The sequence below is a fragment of the Rhinoderma darwinii genome, unplaced genomic scaffold, assembly GCF_050947455.1.
Source record: "Rhinoderma darwinii isolate aRhiDar2 unplaced genomic scaffold, aRhiDar2.hap1 Scaffold_701, whole genome shotgun sequence".
NCBI classification, from domain to species: domain Eukaryota; kingdom Metazoa; phylum Chordata; class Amphibia; order Anura; family Rhinodermatidae; genus Rhinoderma; species Rhinoderma darwinii.
The window spans coordinates 60249-81308 of NW_027464262.1; the positions used below are offsets into that span (position 1 = coordinate 60249).

Here is a 21060-nt window from a genome sequence, read left to right on the forward strand (position 1 = left end):
ACTGGACGCCGAGGCGCCGGCAGGACCGGACACTGGACGCGGAGGCGCCGGCAGGACCGGACACTGGACGCGGAGGCGCCGGCAGGACCGGACACTGGACGCAGAGGCATCGGCAGGACCGGACACTGGACGCGCCGGCAGGACCGGAAACTGGACGCGGAGGCGCCGGCAGGACCGGACACTGGACGCGGAGGCACCGGCAGGACCGGACACTGGACGCGGAGGCACCGGCAGGACCGGACACTGGACGCAGAGGCACCGGCAGGACCGGACACTGGACGCGGAGGCGCCGGCAGGACCGGACACTGGACGCGGAGGCACCGGCAGGACCGGACACTGGACGCGGAGGCACCGGCAGGACCGGACACTGGACGCGGAGGCACCGGCAGGACCGGACACTGGACGCGGAGGCACCGGCAGGACCGGACACTGGACGCGGAGGCACCGGCAGGACCGGACACTGGACGCGGAGGCACCGGCAGGACCGGACACTGGACGCGGAGGCACCGGCAGGACCGGACACTGGACGCCGGGACTGCTACAGTGACAAGGACTGATTTTGTAACTTTAAGTTGTAAACAGTTTATAAAAATGTCATTCGGATGGAGAACCTCAATATGAGACCGTGGCGGCCGCTGCACCTGACAGAACATGTCCCGGCGGACAGAGCGCTGCGGGGCCACATTTCTAGTCAGGGCGCGGGTAAGTGGCGGGTGTGGGGCCCCTGACAACATGCTCAGGACTGGGGGGGGGGGGCCACGTACTCTCACCTTATACCTCATAGCAACCAATCATATCTCCGTCACCCTGCAGCGCGGGGAGACACGCTATCGTTACCATGGTTACTGCCCAGCAGGTGACAGGGAGCAGCAACATGGCGGCCTAGGTTCTGTGGAGTAACATGGCTCTCGAACATGCGCAGTAGACTGGCCTCTGTCTTCCAGGTCCGCGGCCATCTTAAAGTCTTGAGATGACTAATGCGCTTGCGCTAATCTTGTGTCGTCACGTCCGGTCCGGGCTTTTCTCACGGCGGTATCATGTACCCGGGTTGGCCTCCCCGCTACGGCGGCCCGTCCGCCCCCCCGGCCCCTGCTGGGCCTCCCCCTGGACCGGCCTTCCAGAGCCTCCATGATCAGCACCTAGCCCAGCTCGAGCAACTCCAGCGTATGCACCAGCGCCAGCTAGAGTCCGTCCTGCCAGCGGGGGCTCCTGCACCCCCTCCACGACAATACTACACCCCGCCGCGGCCGCCCGCTGCCTACCCCTTCCCCCCGCCCCCGCACTACGGACACTCCGTACCCCCGCCCGACTACCAGCAACCCCTGGCCCCTCCCCCTCCTGCGGAGCCCGAACAGCCCCCGCCACCCCCCGCCCCAGAGCAGCCCCCGCTGCCCCCACCGCTGCCCTCCGCCGAGGGAGCCCCCCAGGACGACAAGAGCGCCACCCTGGAGGTAACTAATCCTGAGGAGGGGGAGGGGAGACGTATATGTGAGGAGGGGGAGGGGAGACGTATATGGGGGGAGGGGGGCTGTATAGGGAGGTGTGTGTGGGAGGGGGCGCTGTATAGGGAGGGGGCGCTGTATAGGGGGGTGTGTGTGGGAGGGGGGGCTGTGTAGGGAGGTGTGTGTGGGAGGGGGCGCTGTATAGGGAGGGGGCGCTGTATAGGGGGGTGTGTGTGGGAGGGGGGGCTGTATAGGGAGGTGTGTGTGGGAGGGGGCGCTGTATAGGGAGGGGGCGCTGTATAGGGGGGTGTGTGTGGGAGGGGGAGCTGTATAGGGAGGTGTGTGTGGGAGGGGGCGCTGTATAGGGAGGGGGCGCTGTATAGGGAGGTGTGTGTGGGAGGGGGCGCTGTATAGGGAGGCGTGTGTGGGAGGGGGCGCTGTATAGGGAGGCGTGTGTGGGAGGGGGCGCTGTATAGGGGGGTGTATAGGGGAGGGGGCGCTGTATAGGGAGGTGTGTGTGGGAGGGGGCGCTGTATAGGGGGGTGTGTGTGGGAGGGGGCGCTGTATAGGGGGGTGTGTGTGGGAGGGGGCGCTGTATAGGGATGTGTGTGTGGGAGGGGGCGCTGTATAGGGATGTGTGTGTGGGAGGGGGCGCTGTATAGGGAGGTGTGTGTGGGAGGGGGGGCTGTATAGGGAGGTGTGTGTGGGAGGGGGGGCTGTATAGGGAGGCGTGTGTGGGAGGGGGCGCTGTATAGGGAGGCGTGTGTGGGAGGGGGAGCTGTATAGGGAGGCGTGTGTGGGAGGGGGCGCTGGATAGGGGGGCGTGTGTGGGAGGGGGCGCTGTATAGGGGGGTGTGTGTGGGAGGGGGCGCTGTATAGGGGGTGTGTGTGGGAGGGGGGGCTGTATAGGGGGGTGTGTGTGGGAGGGGGGGCTGTATAGGGAGGTGTGTGTGGGAGGGGGTGTGTGTGGGAGGGGGCGCTGTATAGGGAGGCGTGTGTGGGAGGGGGCGCTGTATAGGGAGGCGTGTGTGGGAGGGGGCGCTGTATAGGGAGGCGTGTGTGGGAGGGGGCGCTGTATAGGGAGGCGTGTGTGGGAGGGGGCGCTGTATAGGGAGGCGTGTGTGGGAGGGGGCGCTGTATAGGGGGTGTGTGTGGGAGGGGGGGCTGTATAGGGGGTGTGTGTGGGAGGGGGGGCTGTATAGGGAGGTGTGTGTGGGAGGGGGCGCTGTATAGGGGGGCGTGTGTGGGAGGGGGCGCTGTATAGGGAGGCGTGTGTGGGAGGGGGCGCTGTATAGGGAGGCGTGTGTGGGAGGGGGCGCTGTATAGGGGGGCGTGTGTGGGAGGGGGCGCTGTATAGGGGGGCGTGTGTGGGAGGGGGCGTGTGTGGGAGGGGGCGCTGTATAGGGAGGCGTGTGTGGGAGGGGGCGCTGTATAGGGAGGCGTGTGTGGGAGGGGGCGCTGTATAGGGAGGTGTGTGTGGGAGGGGGCGCTGTATAGGGAGGCGTGTGTGGGAGGGGGGGCTGTATAGGGGGGCGTGTGTGGGAGGGGGCGCTGTATAGGGAGGCGTGTGTGGGAGGGGGCGCTGTATAGGGAGGCGTGTGTGGGAGGGGGCGCTGTATAGGGAGGCGTGTGTGGGAGGGGGCGCTGTATAGGGAGGCGTGTGTGGGAGGGGGGGCTGTATAGGGGGGCGTGTGTGGGAGGGGGCGCTGTATAGGGAGGCGTGTGTGGGAGGGGGCGCTGTATAGGGAGGCGTGTGTGGGAGGGGGCGCTGTATAGGGAGGCGTGTGTGGGAGGGGGCGCTGTATAGGGAGGCGTGTGTGGGAGGGGGCGCTGTATAGGGAGGCGTGTGTGGGAGGGGGCGCTGTATAGGGGGCGTGTGTGGGAGGGGGCGCTGTATAGGGGGGCGTGTGTGGGAGGGGGCGCTGTATAGGGGGGCGTGTGTGGGAGGGGGCGCTGTATAGGGAGGCGTGTGTGGGAGGGGGCGCTGTATAGGGAGGTGTGTGTGGGAGGGGGCGCTGTATAGGGAGGCGTGTGTGGGAGGGGGGGCTGTATAGGGGGGCGTGTGTGGGAGGGGGCGCTGTATAGGGAGGCGTGTGTGGGAGGGGGCGCTGTATAGGGAGGCGTGTGTGGGAGGGGGCGCTGTATAGGGAGGCGTGTGTGGGAGGGGGCGCTGTATAGGGAGGCGTGTGTGGGAGGGGGCGCTGTATAGGGAGGCGTGTGTGGGAGGGGGCGCTGTATAGGGGGGCGTGTGTGGGAGGGGGCGCTGTATAGGGAGGTGTGTGTGGGAGGGGGCGCTGTATAGGGAGGTGTGTATATATATATATATGTGAGGGATAAATACACAAAACTGCAAACCTTTTCGGCAGTTGTGGAGAAATGCTGTAAAGTAAGACTGTTTCCATGTATGGAAGGGTTAATTTAGTTTTTTTTGTCAATTCTCAAAATACAAAGTGAATGAACAGAAAATAAATCTAAATCCAATCAATAGTTGGTGTGACCCCCCTTTGCCTTCAGCATCAATTTCTTTTGCAGGAACTTGGCCGGGCGCCCAGGAGTAAATCCTTCAAAATCTGCAGTCCCCAAACGAAATGGCGCTTCTTCCCTTCAGAGCCCCGCCGTGGCCCAGCAGCCGTTTCTGACCACGTGGGGGATTTCCGTACTCCGGAGAAGTTGCTTTATAAATGTTGGGGGCTTTTTCTCCTTTATTTTTTGAGAAAATGAAACCTTTTCAGCTGAAGCCGCGTCTAATTGGAGAAAAATGAAATATTTCATTTTCACGGCCAAATCCTAATAAAATCCATGAAAGTCGTGTGGGGTCAAAATGCTCCGTGCACCCCTAGATGAGTTCCTTGGGGGGTGCAGTGTCATGGGGTCTTTTTTTGGAGGGGTTTCCTTTGTTTTGGCCACTAGACCTCTTCTAACCCGACGTGAAGCCTAAAATGTCATCTCATAATAAGGCGCCCCCCCCCCCTCCCCCCAGCTGCTCCGGAGGCCGGGGCTTCAGTCCAGTCACACTAGCGCCACACGTGGGATATTCAGAAAACTGCACAATGTGAGCAATAAATATTGGGCTTTCTCTGGTAAAACCTTCCGCGTTACAGAAAACAATGGATTAGGGTTTATATTCTCACTTCATTTCTAGAAACTTTCTAAATGCCGTTTTAAATACATTGAGGGGTGCAGTTTTTAAAGTGGGGTGACTTATTGGGGGTTTCCCAGAATACAGGACCCTCAACGCCACTTCACAGCTGAAAAACCTGCATAAATGTGAGAAATCGCTGCTAAAGTTCTAGACGTTGTAACTAGAAAAATAAAAGGATGTTCAAAAAACGATGCAAACGTAAAGTAGACGCGGGAAACGAGGACTAGTGACTGTCACGTGCGGGAAACGAGGACTAGTGACTGTCACGTGCGGGAAACGAGAACTAGTGACTGTCACGTGCGGGAAACGAGGACTAGTGACTGTCACGTGAGGGAAACGAGAACTAGTGACTGTCACGTGCGGGAAACGAGGACTAGTGACTGTCACGTGCGGGAAACGAGGACTAGTGACTGTCACGTGCGGGAAACGAGAACTAGTGACTGTCACGTGCGGGAAACGTGAACTAGTGACTGTCACGTGCGGGAAACGAGAACTAGTGACTGTCACGTGCGGGAAACGTGAACTAGTGACTGTCACGTGCGGGAAACGTGAACTAGTGACTGTCACGTGCGGGAAACGAGAACTAGTGACTGTCACGTGCGGGAAACGAGGACTAGTGACTGTCACGTGAGGGAAACGTGAACTAGTGACTGTCACGTGCGGGAAACGTGAACTAGTGACTGTCACGTGCGGGAAACGAGAACTAGTGACTGTCACGTGCGGGAAACGAGGACTAGTGACTGTCACGTGCGGGAAACGTGAACTAGTGACTGTCACGTGCGGGAAACGAGAACTAGTGACTGTCACGTGCGGGAAACGAGGACTAGTGACTGTCACGTGCGGGAAACGAGAACTAGTGACTGTCACGTGCGGGAAACGAGAACTAGTGACTGTCACGTGCGGGAAACGAGAACTAGTGACTGTCACGTGCGGGAAACGAGAACTAGTGACTGTCACGTGCGGGAAACGTGAACTAGTGACTGTCACGTGCGGGAAACGTGAACTAGTGACTGTCACGTGCGGGAAACGTGAACTAGTGACTGTCACGTGCGGGAAACGTGAACTAGTGACTGTCACGTGCGGGAAACGAGAACTAGTGACTGTCACGTGCGGGAAACGAGGACTAGTGACTGTCACGTGAGGGAAACGTGAACTAGTGACTGTCACGTGCGGGAAACGTGAACTAGTGACTGTCACGTGCGGGAAACGAGAACTAGTGACTGTCACGTGCGGGAAACGAGGACTAGTGACTGTCACGTGCGGGAAACGAGGACTAGTGACTGTCACGTGAGGGAAACGAGGACTAGTGACTGTCACGTGCGGGAAACGAGAACTAGTGACTGTCACGTGAGGGAAACGAGAACTAGTGACTGTCACGTGCGGGAAACGAGAACTAGTGACGGTCACGTGCGGGAAACGAGAACTAGTGACTGTCACGTGCGGGAAACGAGGACTAGTGACTGTCACGTGTGGGAAACGAGAACTAGTGACTGTCACGTGCGGGAAACGAGGACTAGTGACTGTCACGTGCGGGAAACGAGGACTAGTGACTGTCACGTGCGGGAAACGAGGACTAGTGACTGTCACGTGCGGGAAACGAGGACTAGTGACTGTCACGTGCGGGAAACGAGGACTAGTGACTGTCACGTGCGGGAAACGAGGACTAGTGACTGTCACGTGCGGGAAACGAGGACTAGTGACTGTCACGTGCGGGAAACGAGGACTAGTGACTGTCACGTGCGGGAAACGAGGACTAGTGACTGTCACGTGCGGGAAACGAGGACTAGTGACTGTCACGTGCGGGAAACGAGGACTAGTGACTGTCACGTGCGGGATATGAGAACTAGTGACTGTCACGTGCGGGAAACGAGAACTAGTGACTGTCACGTGCGGGAAACGAGGACTAGTGACTGTCACGTGCGGGAAACGAGGACTAGTGACTGTCACGTGCGGGAAACGAGGACTAGTGACTGTCACGTGCGGGAAACGAGGACTAGTGACTGTCACGTGCGGGAAACGAGGACTAGTGACTGTCACGTGCGGGAAACGAGGACTAGTGACTGTCACGTGCGGGAAACGAGGACTAGTGACTGTCACGTGCGGGAAACGAGGACTAGTGACTGTCACGTGCGGGAAACGAGGACTAGTGACTGTCACGTGCGGGAAACGAGGACTAGTGACTGTCACGTGCGGGAAACGAGGACTAGTGACTGTCACGTGCGGGAAACGAGGACTAGTGACTGTCACGTGCGGGAAACGAGGACTAGTGACTGTCACGTGCGGGAAACGAGGACTAGTGACTGTCACATGCGGGAAACGAGGACTAGTGACTGTCACGTGCGGGAAACGAGAACTAGTGACTGTCACGTGCGGGAAACGAGGACTAGTGACTGTCCCGTGCGGGAAACGAGGACTAGTGACTGTCCCGTGCGGGAAACGAGGACTAGTGACTGTCCCGTGCGGGAAACGAGGACTAGTGACTGTCCCGTGCGGGAAACGAGGACTAGTGACTGTCCCGTGCGGGAAACGAGAACTAGTGACTGTCACGTGCGGGAAACGAGAACTAGTGACTGTCACGTGCGGGAAACGAGAACTAGTGACTGTCACGTGCGGGAAACGTGAACTAGTGACTGTCACGTGCGGGAAACGTGAACTAGTGACTGTCACGTGCGGGAAACGTGAACTAGTGACTGTCACGTGCGGGAAACGAGAACTAGTGACTGTCACGTGCGGGAAACGAGAACTAGTGACTGTCACGTGCGGGAAACGAGAACTAGTGACTGTCACGTGCGGGATTACGGTCTGTCTTACAAGCAGATATATTTACATTTAGGAAAATGCAGATTTTGGTGTTTTTCACAAATCGGCAGTAAATTTATTGACCACATTGTAACCCTGACATAAAGTACAATGTGTCACGAGAAAACAATTTCAGAATCACTTGGATAGGTAAAAGCATTTAAAAGTTATTACCACATAAAGTGACACGTGTCAGATCTGAAAAATGAGGCTCTGTCATTTAGTCCAATAGTGTTTGTGGCAGGAAGGGGTTAAAGCGGCTGTCACCAGATTCTCACACCCCTGTCTCGTATTGCATGTGATCGGCGCTGCAATGTAGAGAACAGGAAGGTTTTTTTTTTGTTTTTTTTAAAACGTTCATTTTTGGCCAAGATTAATCGCGAGATTACGAGGTAAATGAGATTTCCCTTCCCTTGCTGGAAATCTCACAGAAAAGAGTCAGAAGTGTCAGGATTGTGAATACACGTCACGTCCAGGCTGGAGGTGATGTGTATTCATTATCAGGACACTTGTGTATACGCCTGCAGATCGCTGCTGTGTAAATGAATGGAGAGGAGTGTATGACGCTGACTGGTCACTGATTGGTCAGCGTCATACTCGTAAACACGCCCAGTTAAAAACACAAGACACGCCCAGTTGGACATAACGAAAAAAAACGCAGAATTGTCCATTTCAAAGCTCATTTGCATAAATATAAAATTGCTCATAACTTGGCCAAAAATGAACGTTTTAAAAAAAAAACAAAAAAAAACTTTCCTGTCCTGTACATTGCAGCGCCGATCACATGCTATAGGAGATAGGGGTGTGAGAATCTGGAGACCGCCTCTTTAAGCCTCCTACACGGATGTCACGGTTTGTTACACCTACATATGAGACCGATCATAATCCCCTATTTCTTATCGTTTGTTAATCATTCACCTGACTAATCCTCCAAAATCCATAACTGTGTGCAAGTGTAACTAGAAGAATTGATGCTGAAGGCAAAGGGGGGTCACACCAAATACTGATCTAATTTAGATTTATTTTCTGTTCAGTCACTTTGTATTTTGTTAGTTGATTAAAAAAAACGATTAAAGAGGCTGTCACCAGATAATAAGCGCCCTGTCCCCTACATAATGTGATCAGCGCTATAATGTAGATAACAGTGGTCCTAGTAATAAAGAGGCTGTCACCAGATAATAAGCGCCCTGTCCCCTACATAATGTGATCAGCGCTATAATGTAGATAACAGTGGTCCTAGTAATAAAGAGACTCTGTCACCAGATAATAAGCGCCCTGTCCCCTACATAATGTGATCAGCGCTATAATGTAGATAACAGTGGTCCTAGTAATAAAGAGGCTGTCACCATATTATAAGTGTCCTGTCTCCTACATAATGTGATCAGCGCTGTAATGTAGATAACAGTGGTCCTAGTAATAAAGAGGCTGTCACCAGATTATAAGTGTCCTGTCTCCTACATAATGTGATCAGTGCTGTAATGTAGAGAACAGTGGTCCTAGTAATAAAGAGGCTGTCACCAGATAATAAGCGCCCTGTCCCCTACATAATGTGATCAGCGCTATAATGTAGATAACAGTGGTCCTAGTAATAAAGAGGCTGTCACCCCATTATAAGTGCCCTGTCTCCTACATAATGTGATCAGTGCTGTAATGTAGATAACAGTGGTCCTAGTAATAAAGAGGCTGTCACCAGATTATAAGTGTCCTGTCCCCTACATAATGTGATCAGCACTGTAATGTAGATAACAGTGGTCCTAGTAATAAAGAGGATGTCACCAGATTATAAGTGTCCTGTCCCCTACATAATGTGATCAGTGCTGTAATGTAGATAACAGTGGTCCTAGTAATAAAGAGGCTGTCACCACATTATAAGTGTCCTGTCTCCTACATAATGTGATCAGTGCTGTAATGTAGATAACAGTGGTCCTAGTAATAAAGAGGCTGTCACCACATTATAAGTGTCCTGTCTCCTACATAATGTGATCAGTGCTGTAATGTAGATAACAGTGGTCCTAGTAATAAAGAGGCTGTCACCACATTATAAGTGTCCTGTCTCCTATATAAGGAGATCGGCGCTGTAATGTAGATAACAGTGGTCCTAGTAATAAAGAGGCTGTCACCAGATTATAAGTGTCCTGTCTCCTACATAATGTGATCAGCGCTATAATGTAGATAACAGTGGTCCTAGTAATAAAGAGGCTGTCAGCAGATTATAAGTGGCCTGTCTCCTACATAATGTGATCGGTGCTGTAATGTAGATAACAGTGGTCCTAGTAATAAAGAGGCTGTCACCAGATTATAAGTGTCCTATCTCCTACATAATGTGATCAGCGCTATAATGTAGAGAACAGTGGTCCTAGTAATAAAGAGGCTGTCACCAGATTATAAGTGCCCTGTCTCGTACATAATGTGATCAGCGCTGTAATGTAGATAACAGTGGTCCTAGTAATAAAGAGGCTGTCACCATCTTATAAGTGTCCTGTCCCCTATATAAGGAGATCGGCGCTGTAATGTAGATAACAGTGGTCCTAGTAATAAAGAGGCTGTCACCACATTATAAGTGTCCTGTCCCCTATATAAGGAGATCGGCGCTGTAATGTAGATAACAGTGGTCCTAGTAATAAAGAGGCTGTCACCACATTATAAGTGTCCTGTCCCCTATATAATGTGATCGGCGCTGTAATGTAGGTGACAGTTTGCTTTTTATTTAGAAAACGATCTATTTCTCACCACGTTAGGAGCGATTTTAGCTTTATGCTAATTAGTTTCTTAATGCCCAAGTGGGTGTGTTTTTACTTTAGACCAAGTGGGCGTTGTACAGGGGAGTGTGTGACGCTGACCAATCACTGACCAATCAGCGTCCTGCACTCCTCTCCATTCATTTACACTGCAGATAGTGATATAGCTATATCACTTTGTACAGCCACATACACACACACACACTAACATTACTGCAGTGTCCTGACACAGAATATACATCACCTCCAGCCAGGACACGATGTCTATTCAGAATCCTGACACGTCTGAATCTTTTCTGTGAGATTTCCAGCAAGGCAAGATTAATGTCGCGAGATTACGTTTGCCTTGTTGGAAATCTCACAGAAAAGATTCAGAAGTGTCAGGATTTTGAATGCACGTCCCGTCCTGGCTGGAGCTAATGTATATTCACTGTCACGACACTGCAGTAATGTTGGGGTATGTGCACACGATAATTGCAATTATGTCCTGAAATTACGGAGCTGTTGTCAGGAGAAAACAGCTCCTGAATTTCAGACGTAATTGCTCGTACTCGCGTTTTGCGGGGCATCTTTTACCGACGTAATTTGGAGCTATTCTTCGTTGGAGTCAATGAAAAACGGCTCCAATTACGTCCCAAGAAGTGTCCCGCATATAACGTATCTAAGTGTCCCGCATATAACGTATCTAAGTGTCCCGCATATAACGTATCTAAGTGCCCCGCATATAACGTATCTAAGTGCCCCGCATATAACGTATCTAAGTGCCCCGCATATAACGTATCTAAGTGCCCCGCATATAACGTATCTAAGTGCCCCGCATATAACGTATCTAAGTGCCCCGCATATAACGTATCTAAGTGCCCCGCATATAACGTATCTAAGTGCCCCGCATATAACGTATCTAAGTGCCCCGCATATAACGTATCTAAGTGCCCCGCATATAACGTATCTAAGTGCCCCGCATATAACGTATCTAAGTGCCCCGCATATAACGTATCTAAGTGCCCCGCATATAACGTATCTAAGTGCCCGGCATATAACGTATCGAAGTGCCCGGCATATAACGTATCGAAGTGCCCGGCATATAACGTATCGAAGTGCCCGGCATATAACGTATCGAAGTGCCCGGCATATAACGTATCGAAGTGCCCGGCAGATAACGTATCGAAGTGCCCGGCAGATAACGTATCGAAGTGCCCGGCATATAACGTATCGAAGTGCCCGGCATATAACGTATCGAAGTGCCCGGCATATAACGTATCGAAGTGCCCGGCATATAACGTATCGAAGTGCCCGGCATATAACGTATCGAAGTGCCCGGCATATAACGTATCGAAGTGCCCGGCATATAACGTATCGAAGTGCCCGGCATATAACGTATCGAAGTGCCCGGCACATAACGTATCGAAGTGCCCGGCACATAACGTATCGAAGTGCCCGGCACATAACGTATCGAAGTGCCCGGCACATAACGTATCGAAGTGCCCGGCACATAACGTATCGAAGTGCCCGGCACATAACGTATCGAAGTGCCCGGCACATAACGTATCGAAGTGCCCGGCACATAACGTATCGAAGTGCCCGGCACATAACGTAAAACTGAAAATAGGTCGTGTGAACCCGGCCTAATAGTGTGTGTATGTGGCTGTACATAGTGATATAGCTATAGCGCTAGTGCAGAGTGAATGAATGGAGAGAAGTGCATGACGCTGATTGGTCAGCGTCACACACTCCCCTGTACAACGCCCAATTGGTCAAAAGTAAAAACGCGTCCAGTAGTCTATTAAGAAATTAATTAGCATAAATCTAAAATCGCTCCTAACGTGGTGAAAAATAGATCGTTTTTCTAAATAAAAAGCATTACTGTCACCTACATTACAGCGCCGATCTCCTTATATAGGGGACAGGACACTTATAATCTGGTGACAGCCTCTTTATTACTAGGACCACTGTTATCTACATTACAGCGCCGATCTCCTTATATAGGAGACAGGACACTTATAATCTGGTGACAGCCTCTTTATTACTAGGACCACTGTTACCTACATTACAGCGCCGATCTCCTTATATAGGAGACAGGGCACTTAGAATCTGCTGACAGCCTCTTTATTACTAGGACCACTGTTATCTACATTACAGTGCCGATCACATTATGTAGGAGAGAGGACACTTATAATCTGCTGACAGCCTCTTTATTACTAGGACCACTGTTATCTACATTACAGCGCCGATCACATTATGTAGGAGACAGGACACTTATAATCTGGTGACATCCTCTTTATTACTAGGACCACTGTTATCTACATTACAGCGCCGATCACATTATGTAGGAGACAGGGCACTTATAATGGGCTGACAGCCTCTTTATTACTAGGACCACTGTTATCTACATTACAGCGCCGATCACATTATGTAGGAGACAGGACACTTATAATCTGGTGACAGCCTCTTTATTACTAGGACCACTGTCACCTACATTACAGCGCCGATCTCCTTATATAGGAGACAGGGCACTTAGAATCTGCTGACAGCCTCTTTATTACTAGGACCACTGTTATCTACATTACAGCGCTGATCAGATTATATAGGAGACAGGACACTTATAATCTGGTGACAGCCTCTTTATTACTAGGACCACTGTTCTCTACATTACAGCGCCAATCACATTATATAGGAGACAGGACACTTATAATGTGGTGACAGCCTCTTTATTACTAGGACCACTGTTATCTACATTACAGCACTGATCACATTATGTAGGAGACAGGACACTTATAATGTGGTGACAGCCTCTTTATTACTAGGACCACTGTTATCTACATTACAGCACTGATCACATTATGTAGGAGACAGGACACTTATAATGTGGTGACAGCCTCTTTATTACTAGGACCACTGTTATCTACATTACAGCGCTGATCACATTATATAGGAGACAGGACACTTATAATGTGGTGACAGCCTCTTTATTACTAGGACCACTGTTATCTACATTATAGCGCCGATCACATTATGTAGGAGACAGGACACTTATAATCTGGTGACAGCCTCTTTATTACTAGGACCACTGTTCTCTACATTACAGCGCCAATCACATTATATAGGAGACAGGACACTTATAATGTGGTGACAGCCTCTTTATTACTAGGACCACTGTTATCTACATTACAGCACTGATCACATTATGTAGGGGACAGGACACTTATAATCTGGTGACAGCCTCTTTATTACTAGGACCACTGTTATCTACATTACAGCGCCGATCACATTATGTAGGAGACAGGACACTTATAATCTGGTGACAGCCTCTTTATTACTAGGACCACTGTTATCTACATTACAGCGCTGATCACATTATGTAGGAGACAGGACACTTATAATCTGGTGACAGCCTCTTTAACACTTCTATATATGAAACATTCTTACTTTACAGCATTTCTCCACAACTGCTGAAAAGTTTTGCACAGTACTGTACATGCGAGGAGGGATATATGAGGGGTGTGGGGAAATATAAATGAGTGTATATTGGGGGGCTGTGTGTATATAATAGGACATGTGAGTGTATATTGGGGGGCTGTGTACATTATAGGACATGGGAGTGTGTATTGGGGGGATGTGTGTATTATAGGACATGTGAGTGTATATTGGGGGGCTGTGTACATTATAGGACATGGGAGTGTGTATTGGGGGGATGTGTGTATTATAGGACATGTGAGTGTATATTGGGGGATGTGTGTATTATAGGGCATGTGAGTGTATATTGGGGGGATGTGTGTATTATAGGGCATGTGAGTGTATATTGGGGGGCTGTGTGTATTATAGGGCATGTGCGTGTATATTGGGGGGCTGTGTGTATTATAGGACATGTGAGTGTATATTGGGGGGCTGTGTGTATTATAGGGCATGTGAGTGTATATTGGGGGGCTGTGTGTATTATAGGACATGGGAGTGTATATTGGGGGGCTGTGTGTATTATAGGACATGGGAGTGTATATTGGGGGGCTGTGTGTATTATAGGACATGTGTGTATATTGGGGGGCTGTGTATTATAGGACATGGGAGTGTATATTGGGGGGCTGTGTGTATTATAGGACATGGGAGTGTATATTGGGGGGCTGTGTGTATTATAGGACATGTGTGTATATTGGGGGGCTGTGTATTATAGGGCATGTGAGTGTATATTGGGGGGATGTGTGTATTATAGGGCATGTGAGTGTATATTGGGGGGCTGTGTGTATTATAGGGCATGTGCGTGTATATTGGGGGGCTGTGTGTATTATAGGACATGTGAGTGTATATTGGGGGGCTGTGTGTATTATAGGGCATGTGAGTGTATATTGGGGGGCTGTGTGTATTATAGGACATGGGAGTGTATATTGGGGGGCTGTGTGTATTATAGGACATGGGAGTGTATATTGGGGGGCTGTGTGTATTATAGGACATGTGTGTATATTGGGGGGCTGTGTATTATAGGACATGTGAGTGTATATTGGGGGGATGTGTGTATTGTAGGGCATGTGAGTGTATATTGGGGGCTGTGTGTATTATAGGGCATGTGAGTATATATTGGGGGATGTGTGTATTATAGGACATGTGAGTGTATATTGGGGGGCTGTGTGTATTATAGGGCATGTGAGTGTATATTGGGGGGCTGTGTGTATTATAGGGCATGTGAGTGTATATTGGGGGGCTGTGTGTATTATAGGGCATGTGAGTGTATATTGGGGGGCTGTGTGTATTATAGGACATGGGAGTGTATATTGGGGGGCTGTGTATTATAGGGCATGTGAGTGTATATTGGGGGGATGTGTGTATTATAGGACATGGGAGTGTGTATTGGGGGGCTGTGTACATTATAGGACATGTGTGTATATTGGGGGGCTGTGTGTATTATAGGACATGTGAGTGTATATTGGGGGGCTGTGTACATTATAGGACGTGTGAGTGTATATTGGGGGGCTGTGTACATTATAGGACATGGGAGTGTATATTGGGGGGCTGTGTGTATTATAGGGCATGTGAGTGTATATTGGGGGGGCTGTGTGTATTATAGGGCATGTGAGTGTATATTGGGGGCTGTGTGTATTATAGGGCATGTGAGTGTATATTGGGGGGCTGTGTGTATTATAGGACATGGGAGTGTATATTGGGGGGCTGTGTGTATTATAGGGCATGTGAGTGTATATTGGGGGGCTGTGTGTATTATAGGGCATGTGAGTGTATATTGGGGGGCTGTGTGTATTATAGGGCATGTGAGTGTATATTGGGGGGCAGTGTACATTATAGGACATGTGAGTGTATATTGGGGGGCTGTGTACATTATAGGACATGGGAGTGTGTATTGGGGGGCTGTGTGTATTATAGGACATGGGAGTGTATATTGGGGGGCTGTGTGTATTATAGGACATGTGAGTGTATATTGGGGGGCAGTGTACATTATAGGACATGTGAGTGTATATTGGGGGGCTGTGTACATTATAGGACATGGGAGTGTGTATTGGGGGGCTGTGTGTATTATAGGACATGGGAGTGTATATTGGGGGGCTGTGTGTATTATAGGACATGGGAGTGTATATTGGGGGGCTGTGTGTATTATAGGACATGTGAGTGTATATTGGGGGGCTGTGTGTATTATAGGACATGTGAGTGTATATTGGGGGGCTGTGTGTATTATAGGGCATGTGAGTGTATATTGGGGGGGCTGTCGGGGTGGACATGTGGGTGTATTTTTAGTGGACACATATTTTGGAGGATTTGCTGCCGCCTGGTGACGCCCCCCCCCCCCTTCACAGTATAATGTGACTTTTCCAGCTCTCCTGGATGGTATTGCGCCGCCCTTGTGGCTGACCGTGTAACGTGCTGTAGCGCTGGCTTGCGTTTTCCAGGTCAGAGCCGCTAGTATTATAAAGGAGAGGCCCTGTAGGCGCTTCTGTCTGGGTTGGATGGGGTCTCGGTTGTTGGGGGGCAGTGCTGCTCGCCTCTTCTGTATCTTAGGGCTGGGGTGGGCCGGGTCTTTGTACATATGGGAGTGGGGAAAGGGCTGCCCTGGGGGCTCCGGCTGTAACTCTCATTTACTTGGGTTTTCATGTTGCAGGAACAGCAGCAATATTATTATAAGCAGCATCTGTTGAGTCTCCAGCAGAAATCCAAGAATCGTTTGACGGAGGCGAGTGCTGCAGCTTCAGATACTCCGCAGAGCATCTCCCACTCATCTGCAGGACACGCTCCACCCCCACCTAGCCAGGAGCTGCCCCCAGTGGATAATGCCCTGCCTCCTGCACAGGACGCCACGGTAAATTCCCCCAGATTTGTGTTTAGTGACAGGCAGCACCGGGAGATGTCCCCGCTGGAGGAGCCAGTGCTGATCATGACGTAGGGCTGATTGCTGCAGGGAGGGAGCGCCTCATTATACTGCTGTCCTCTTTACAAGGTGTGCTCATTACTCTCGTATTGTACCCTTAGCCAAACATAAACCTGACAGAAGATCCGGAGCAGGCGCAGAGGCTGAAAACTCTGCAGGAAGCGGCAGCGCACTGGCAGCAACATGAGCAGCATCGCCTGGGATTCCAGTATCAGGGGATCATCCAGAAACACAGCGCTTTACAGCAGCTTCTCCAGCGATACCAGCAGTTATTACACGAGCCGCCGCACCTGGCTGTAAGTGGCCGTGTCTCGGCACCGTTTGTTTTATTTGCTTTCATGTGATATCATTATTAGAATGGAAACCGTCCGGTCCTATACATTACTCTGCTATACATTACTCGGCTGAACAGTGTGTTGTCCGGCCGTCAGGGGCATTCACTCCCATGTGGCTGTGAAATCAGTCCAAACCTAGTCTGAGGCCGTTCTAATTGTAGTATAGCATCAGACCTCCTGTAGTAGATACAGCACCACTGGATGGAGACGGTCATAGTGCTCAGAGCATTAGGCAGGGCCCTGATCTAGGGAGTTCAGGTCGGATTCTGCTATTGCAATTAAAAGTAAAAGGTCACAGTTCACATATAGACTGAATCTCAACTTAAATGTTTAGTCACGGGGTACATACCATTACATTACTTATCCTGTACTGATCCTGAGTTATATCCTGTATTATACTCCAGAGCTGCACTCACTATTCTGCTGGTGGAGTCACTGTGTACATGCATTACATTACTTATCCTGTACTGATCCTGAGTTATATCCTGTATTATACTCCAGAGCTGCACTCACTATTCTGCTGGTGGAGTCACTGTGTACATACATTACATTACTTATCCTGTACTGATCCTGAGTTATATCCTGTATTATACTCCAGAGCTGCACTCACTATTCTGCTGGTGGAGTCACTGTGTACATACATTACATTACTTATCCTGTACTGATCCTGAGTTATATCCTGTATTATACTCCAGAGCGGCACTCACTATTCTGCTGGTGGAGTCACTGTGTACATACATTACTTATCCTGTACTGATCCTCAGTTACATCCTGTATTATACTCCAGAGCTGCACTCACTATTCTGCTGGTGGAGTCACTGTGTACATACATACATTACTTATCCTGTACTGATCCTGAGTTATATCCTGTATTATACTCCAGAGCTGCACTCACTATTCTGCTGGTGGAGTCACTGTGTACATACATTACATTACTGATCCTGTACTGATCCTGAGTTACATCCTGTATTATACTCCAGAGCTGCACTCACTATTCTGCTGGTGGAGTCACTGTGTACATACATTACATTACTTATCCTGTACTGATCCTGAGTTATATCCTGTATTATACTCCAGAGCTGCACTCACTATTCTGCTGGTGGAGTCACTGTGTACATACATTACATTACTTATCCTGTACTGATCCGGAGTTATATCTTGTATTATACTCCAGAGCTACACTCACTATTCTGCTGGGGGAGTCACTGTGTACATACATTACTTATCCTGTACTGATCCTGAGTTACATCCAGTATTATACTCCAGAGCTGCGCTCACTATTCTGCTGGTGGAGTCACTGTGTACATACATTACATTACTTATCCTGTACTGATCCTGAGTTATACCCTGTATTATACTCCACAGCTGCACTCACTATTCTGCTGGGGGAGTCACTGTGTACATACATTACATTACTTATCCTGTACTGATCCTGAGTTACATCCTGTATTATACTCCAGAGCTGCACTCACTATTCTGCTGGTGGAGTCACTGTGTACATACATTACATTACTTATCCTGTACTGATCCTGAGTTATATCCTGTATTATACTCCAGAGCTGCACTCACTATTCTGCTGGTGGAGTCACTGTGTACATACATTACTTATCCTGTACTGATCCTCAGTTACATCCTGTATTATACTCCAGAGCTGCACTCACTATTCTGCTGGTGGAGTCACTGTGTACATACATTACATTACTTATCCTGTACTGATCCTGAGTTACATCCTGTATTCTACTCCAGAGCTGCACTCACTATTCTGCTGGTGGAGTCACTGTGTACATACATACATTACTTATCCTGTACTGATCCTGAGTTATATCCTGTATTATACTCCAGAGCTGCACTCACTATTCTGCTGGTGGAGTCACTGTGTACATACATTACATTACTTATCCTGTACTGATCCTGAGTTATATCCTGTATTATACTCCAGAGCTGCACTCACTATTCTGCTGGTGGAGTCACTGTGTACATACATTACTTATCCTGTACTGATCCTGAGTTACATCCTGTATTATACTCCAGAGCTGCACTCACTATTCTGCTGGTGGAGTCACTGTGTACATACATTACATTACTGATCCTGTACTGATCCTGAGTTACATCCTGTATTATACTCCAGAGCTGCACTCACTATTCTGCTGGTGGAGTCACTGTGTACATACATTACATTACTTATCCTGTACTGATCCTGAGTTACATCCAGTATTATACTCCAGAGCTGCGCTCACTATTCTGCTGGTGGAGTCACTGTGTACATACATTACATTACTTATCCTGTACTGATCCTGAGTTATACCCTGTATTATACTCCACAGCTGCACTCACTATTCTGCTGGGGGAGTCACTGTGTACATACATTACATTACTTATCCTGTACTGATCCTGAGTTACATCCTGTATTATACTCCACAGCTGCACTCACTATTCTGCTGGTGGAGTCACTATGTACATACATTACATTACTTATCCTGTACTGATCCTGAGTTATATCCTGTATTATACTCCAGAGCTGCACTGACTACTCTGCTGGTGGAGTCACTGTGCACATACATTACATTACTTATCCTGTACTGATCCTGAGTTACATCCTGTATTATACTCCAGAGCTGCCCTCACTATTCTGCTGGTGGAGTCACTGTGTACATACATTACATTACTTATCCTGTACTGATCCTGAGTTATATCCTGTATTATACTCCAGAGCTGCACTCACTATTCTGCTGGTGGAGTCACTGTGTATATAACTTACATGAGACATTACAGCCAAGACTAAGGATGCAGTAGCATCCGAAACGCGTAGGCTCGGAGGACATCACCGCCCGCTTACCCTCACACCAGGACTATACCTCTGGACTATTTTTAATTGAGTAACATTAAACTTGGAAATCTGCTTCCATTTTAAAACTTCACGCAGCGCTGGATCAACACTTCCCTCTCCTTTCCATAACTTACATTACTTATCCTGTACTGATCCTGAGTTACATCCTGTATTATACTCCAGAGCTGCACTCACTATTCTGCTGGTGGAGTCACTGTGTACATACATTACATTACTTATCCTGTACTGATCCTGAGTTATATCCTGTATTATACTCCAGAGCTGCACTCACTATTCTGCTGGTGGAGTCACTGTGTATATAACTTACATTACTTATCCTGTACTGATCCGGAGTTACATCCTGTATTATACTCCAGAGCTGCACTCACTATTCTGCTGGGGGAGTCACTGTGTACATACATTACATTACTTATCCTGTACTGATCCTGAGTTACATCCTGTATTATACTCAAGAGCTGCACTCACTATTCTGCTGGTGGAGTCACTGTGTACATACATTACATTACTTATCCTGTACTGATCCTGAGTTATATCCTGTATTATACTCCAGAGCTGCACTCACTATTCTGCTGGTGGAGTCACTGTGTACATACATTACTTATCCTGTACTGATCCTGAGTTATATCCTGTATTATACTCCAGAGCTGCACTCACTATTCTGCTGGTGGAGTCACTGTGTATATAACTTACATTACTTATCCTGTACTGATCCGGAGTTACATCCTGTATTATACTCCAGAGCTGCACTCACTATTCTGCTGGGGGAGTCACTGTGTACATACATTACATTACTTATCCTGTACTGATCCTGAGTTACATCCTGTATTATACTCAAGAGCTGCACTCACTATTCTGCTGGTGGAGTCACTGTGTACATACATTACATTACTTATCCTGTACTGATCCTGAGTTATATCCTGTATTATACTCCAGAGCTGCACTCACTATTCTGCTGGTGGAGTCACTGTGTACATACATTACATTACGTATCCTGTACTGATCCTGAGTTACATCCTGTATTATACTCCAGAGCTGCACTCACTATTCTGCTGGTGGAGTCACTGTGTATATAACTTACATTACTTATCCTGTACTGATCCGGAGTTACATCTTGTATTATACTCCAGAGCTGCACTCACTCGGAGTTGAAGTCTCCTGGCATTCCCTGCTTGATTAGTGTCTGCACACAACTTGCTCTGGTAGTTTGTGTTCTGAGAAGTTTCCTCTTTATACCATACACTGTACACTCAGCTGATGCATGAAAGACTATCTGGGTTATAGGAGCTCAGCTAAGCGGTCAGGTGGTGTCTTTACTGCCAGCTTGCTGACTGTTTCCAGTTACCACCATTAGCTTCACTATAATACAGGCTGGAAGCCGTCTGGGAGAATGCTTTG

At 49.2% G+C, this 21060-nt stretch overlaps 1 protein-coding gene across 2 annotated transcripts in view; it reads left to right on the forward strand.

Annotated features, from left to right (window-relative positions):
• Window positions 1–967: 967 nt before the first annotated feature.
• Window positions 968–21060, forward strand: part of YLPM1 (YLP motif containing 1) — a 45415-nt gene continuing 25322 nt past the window's right edge. The window contains exons 1-3 of one of the 2 annotated variants that reach the window (XM_075849197.1): window positions 968–1451; window positions 16216–16413; window positions 16584–16778. In XM_075849197.1, coding sequence (XP_075705312.1) covers window positions 1038–1451; window positions 16216–16413; window positions 16584–16778 — 807 coding nt within the window. In that variant the 5' untranslated portion in view covers window positions 968–1037. The remainder of the gene's footprint in view (window positions 1452–16215; window positions 16414–16583; window positions 16779–21060) is intronic. The other variant, XM_075849198.1, reaches the window with a different exon arrangement.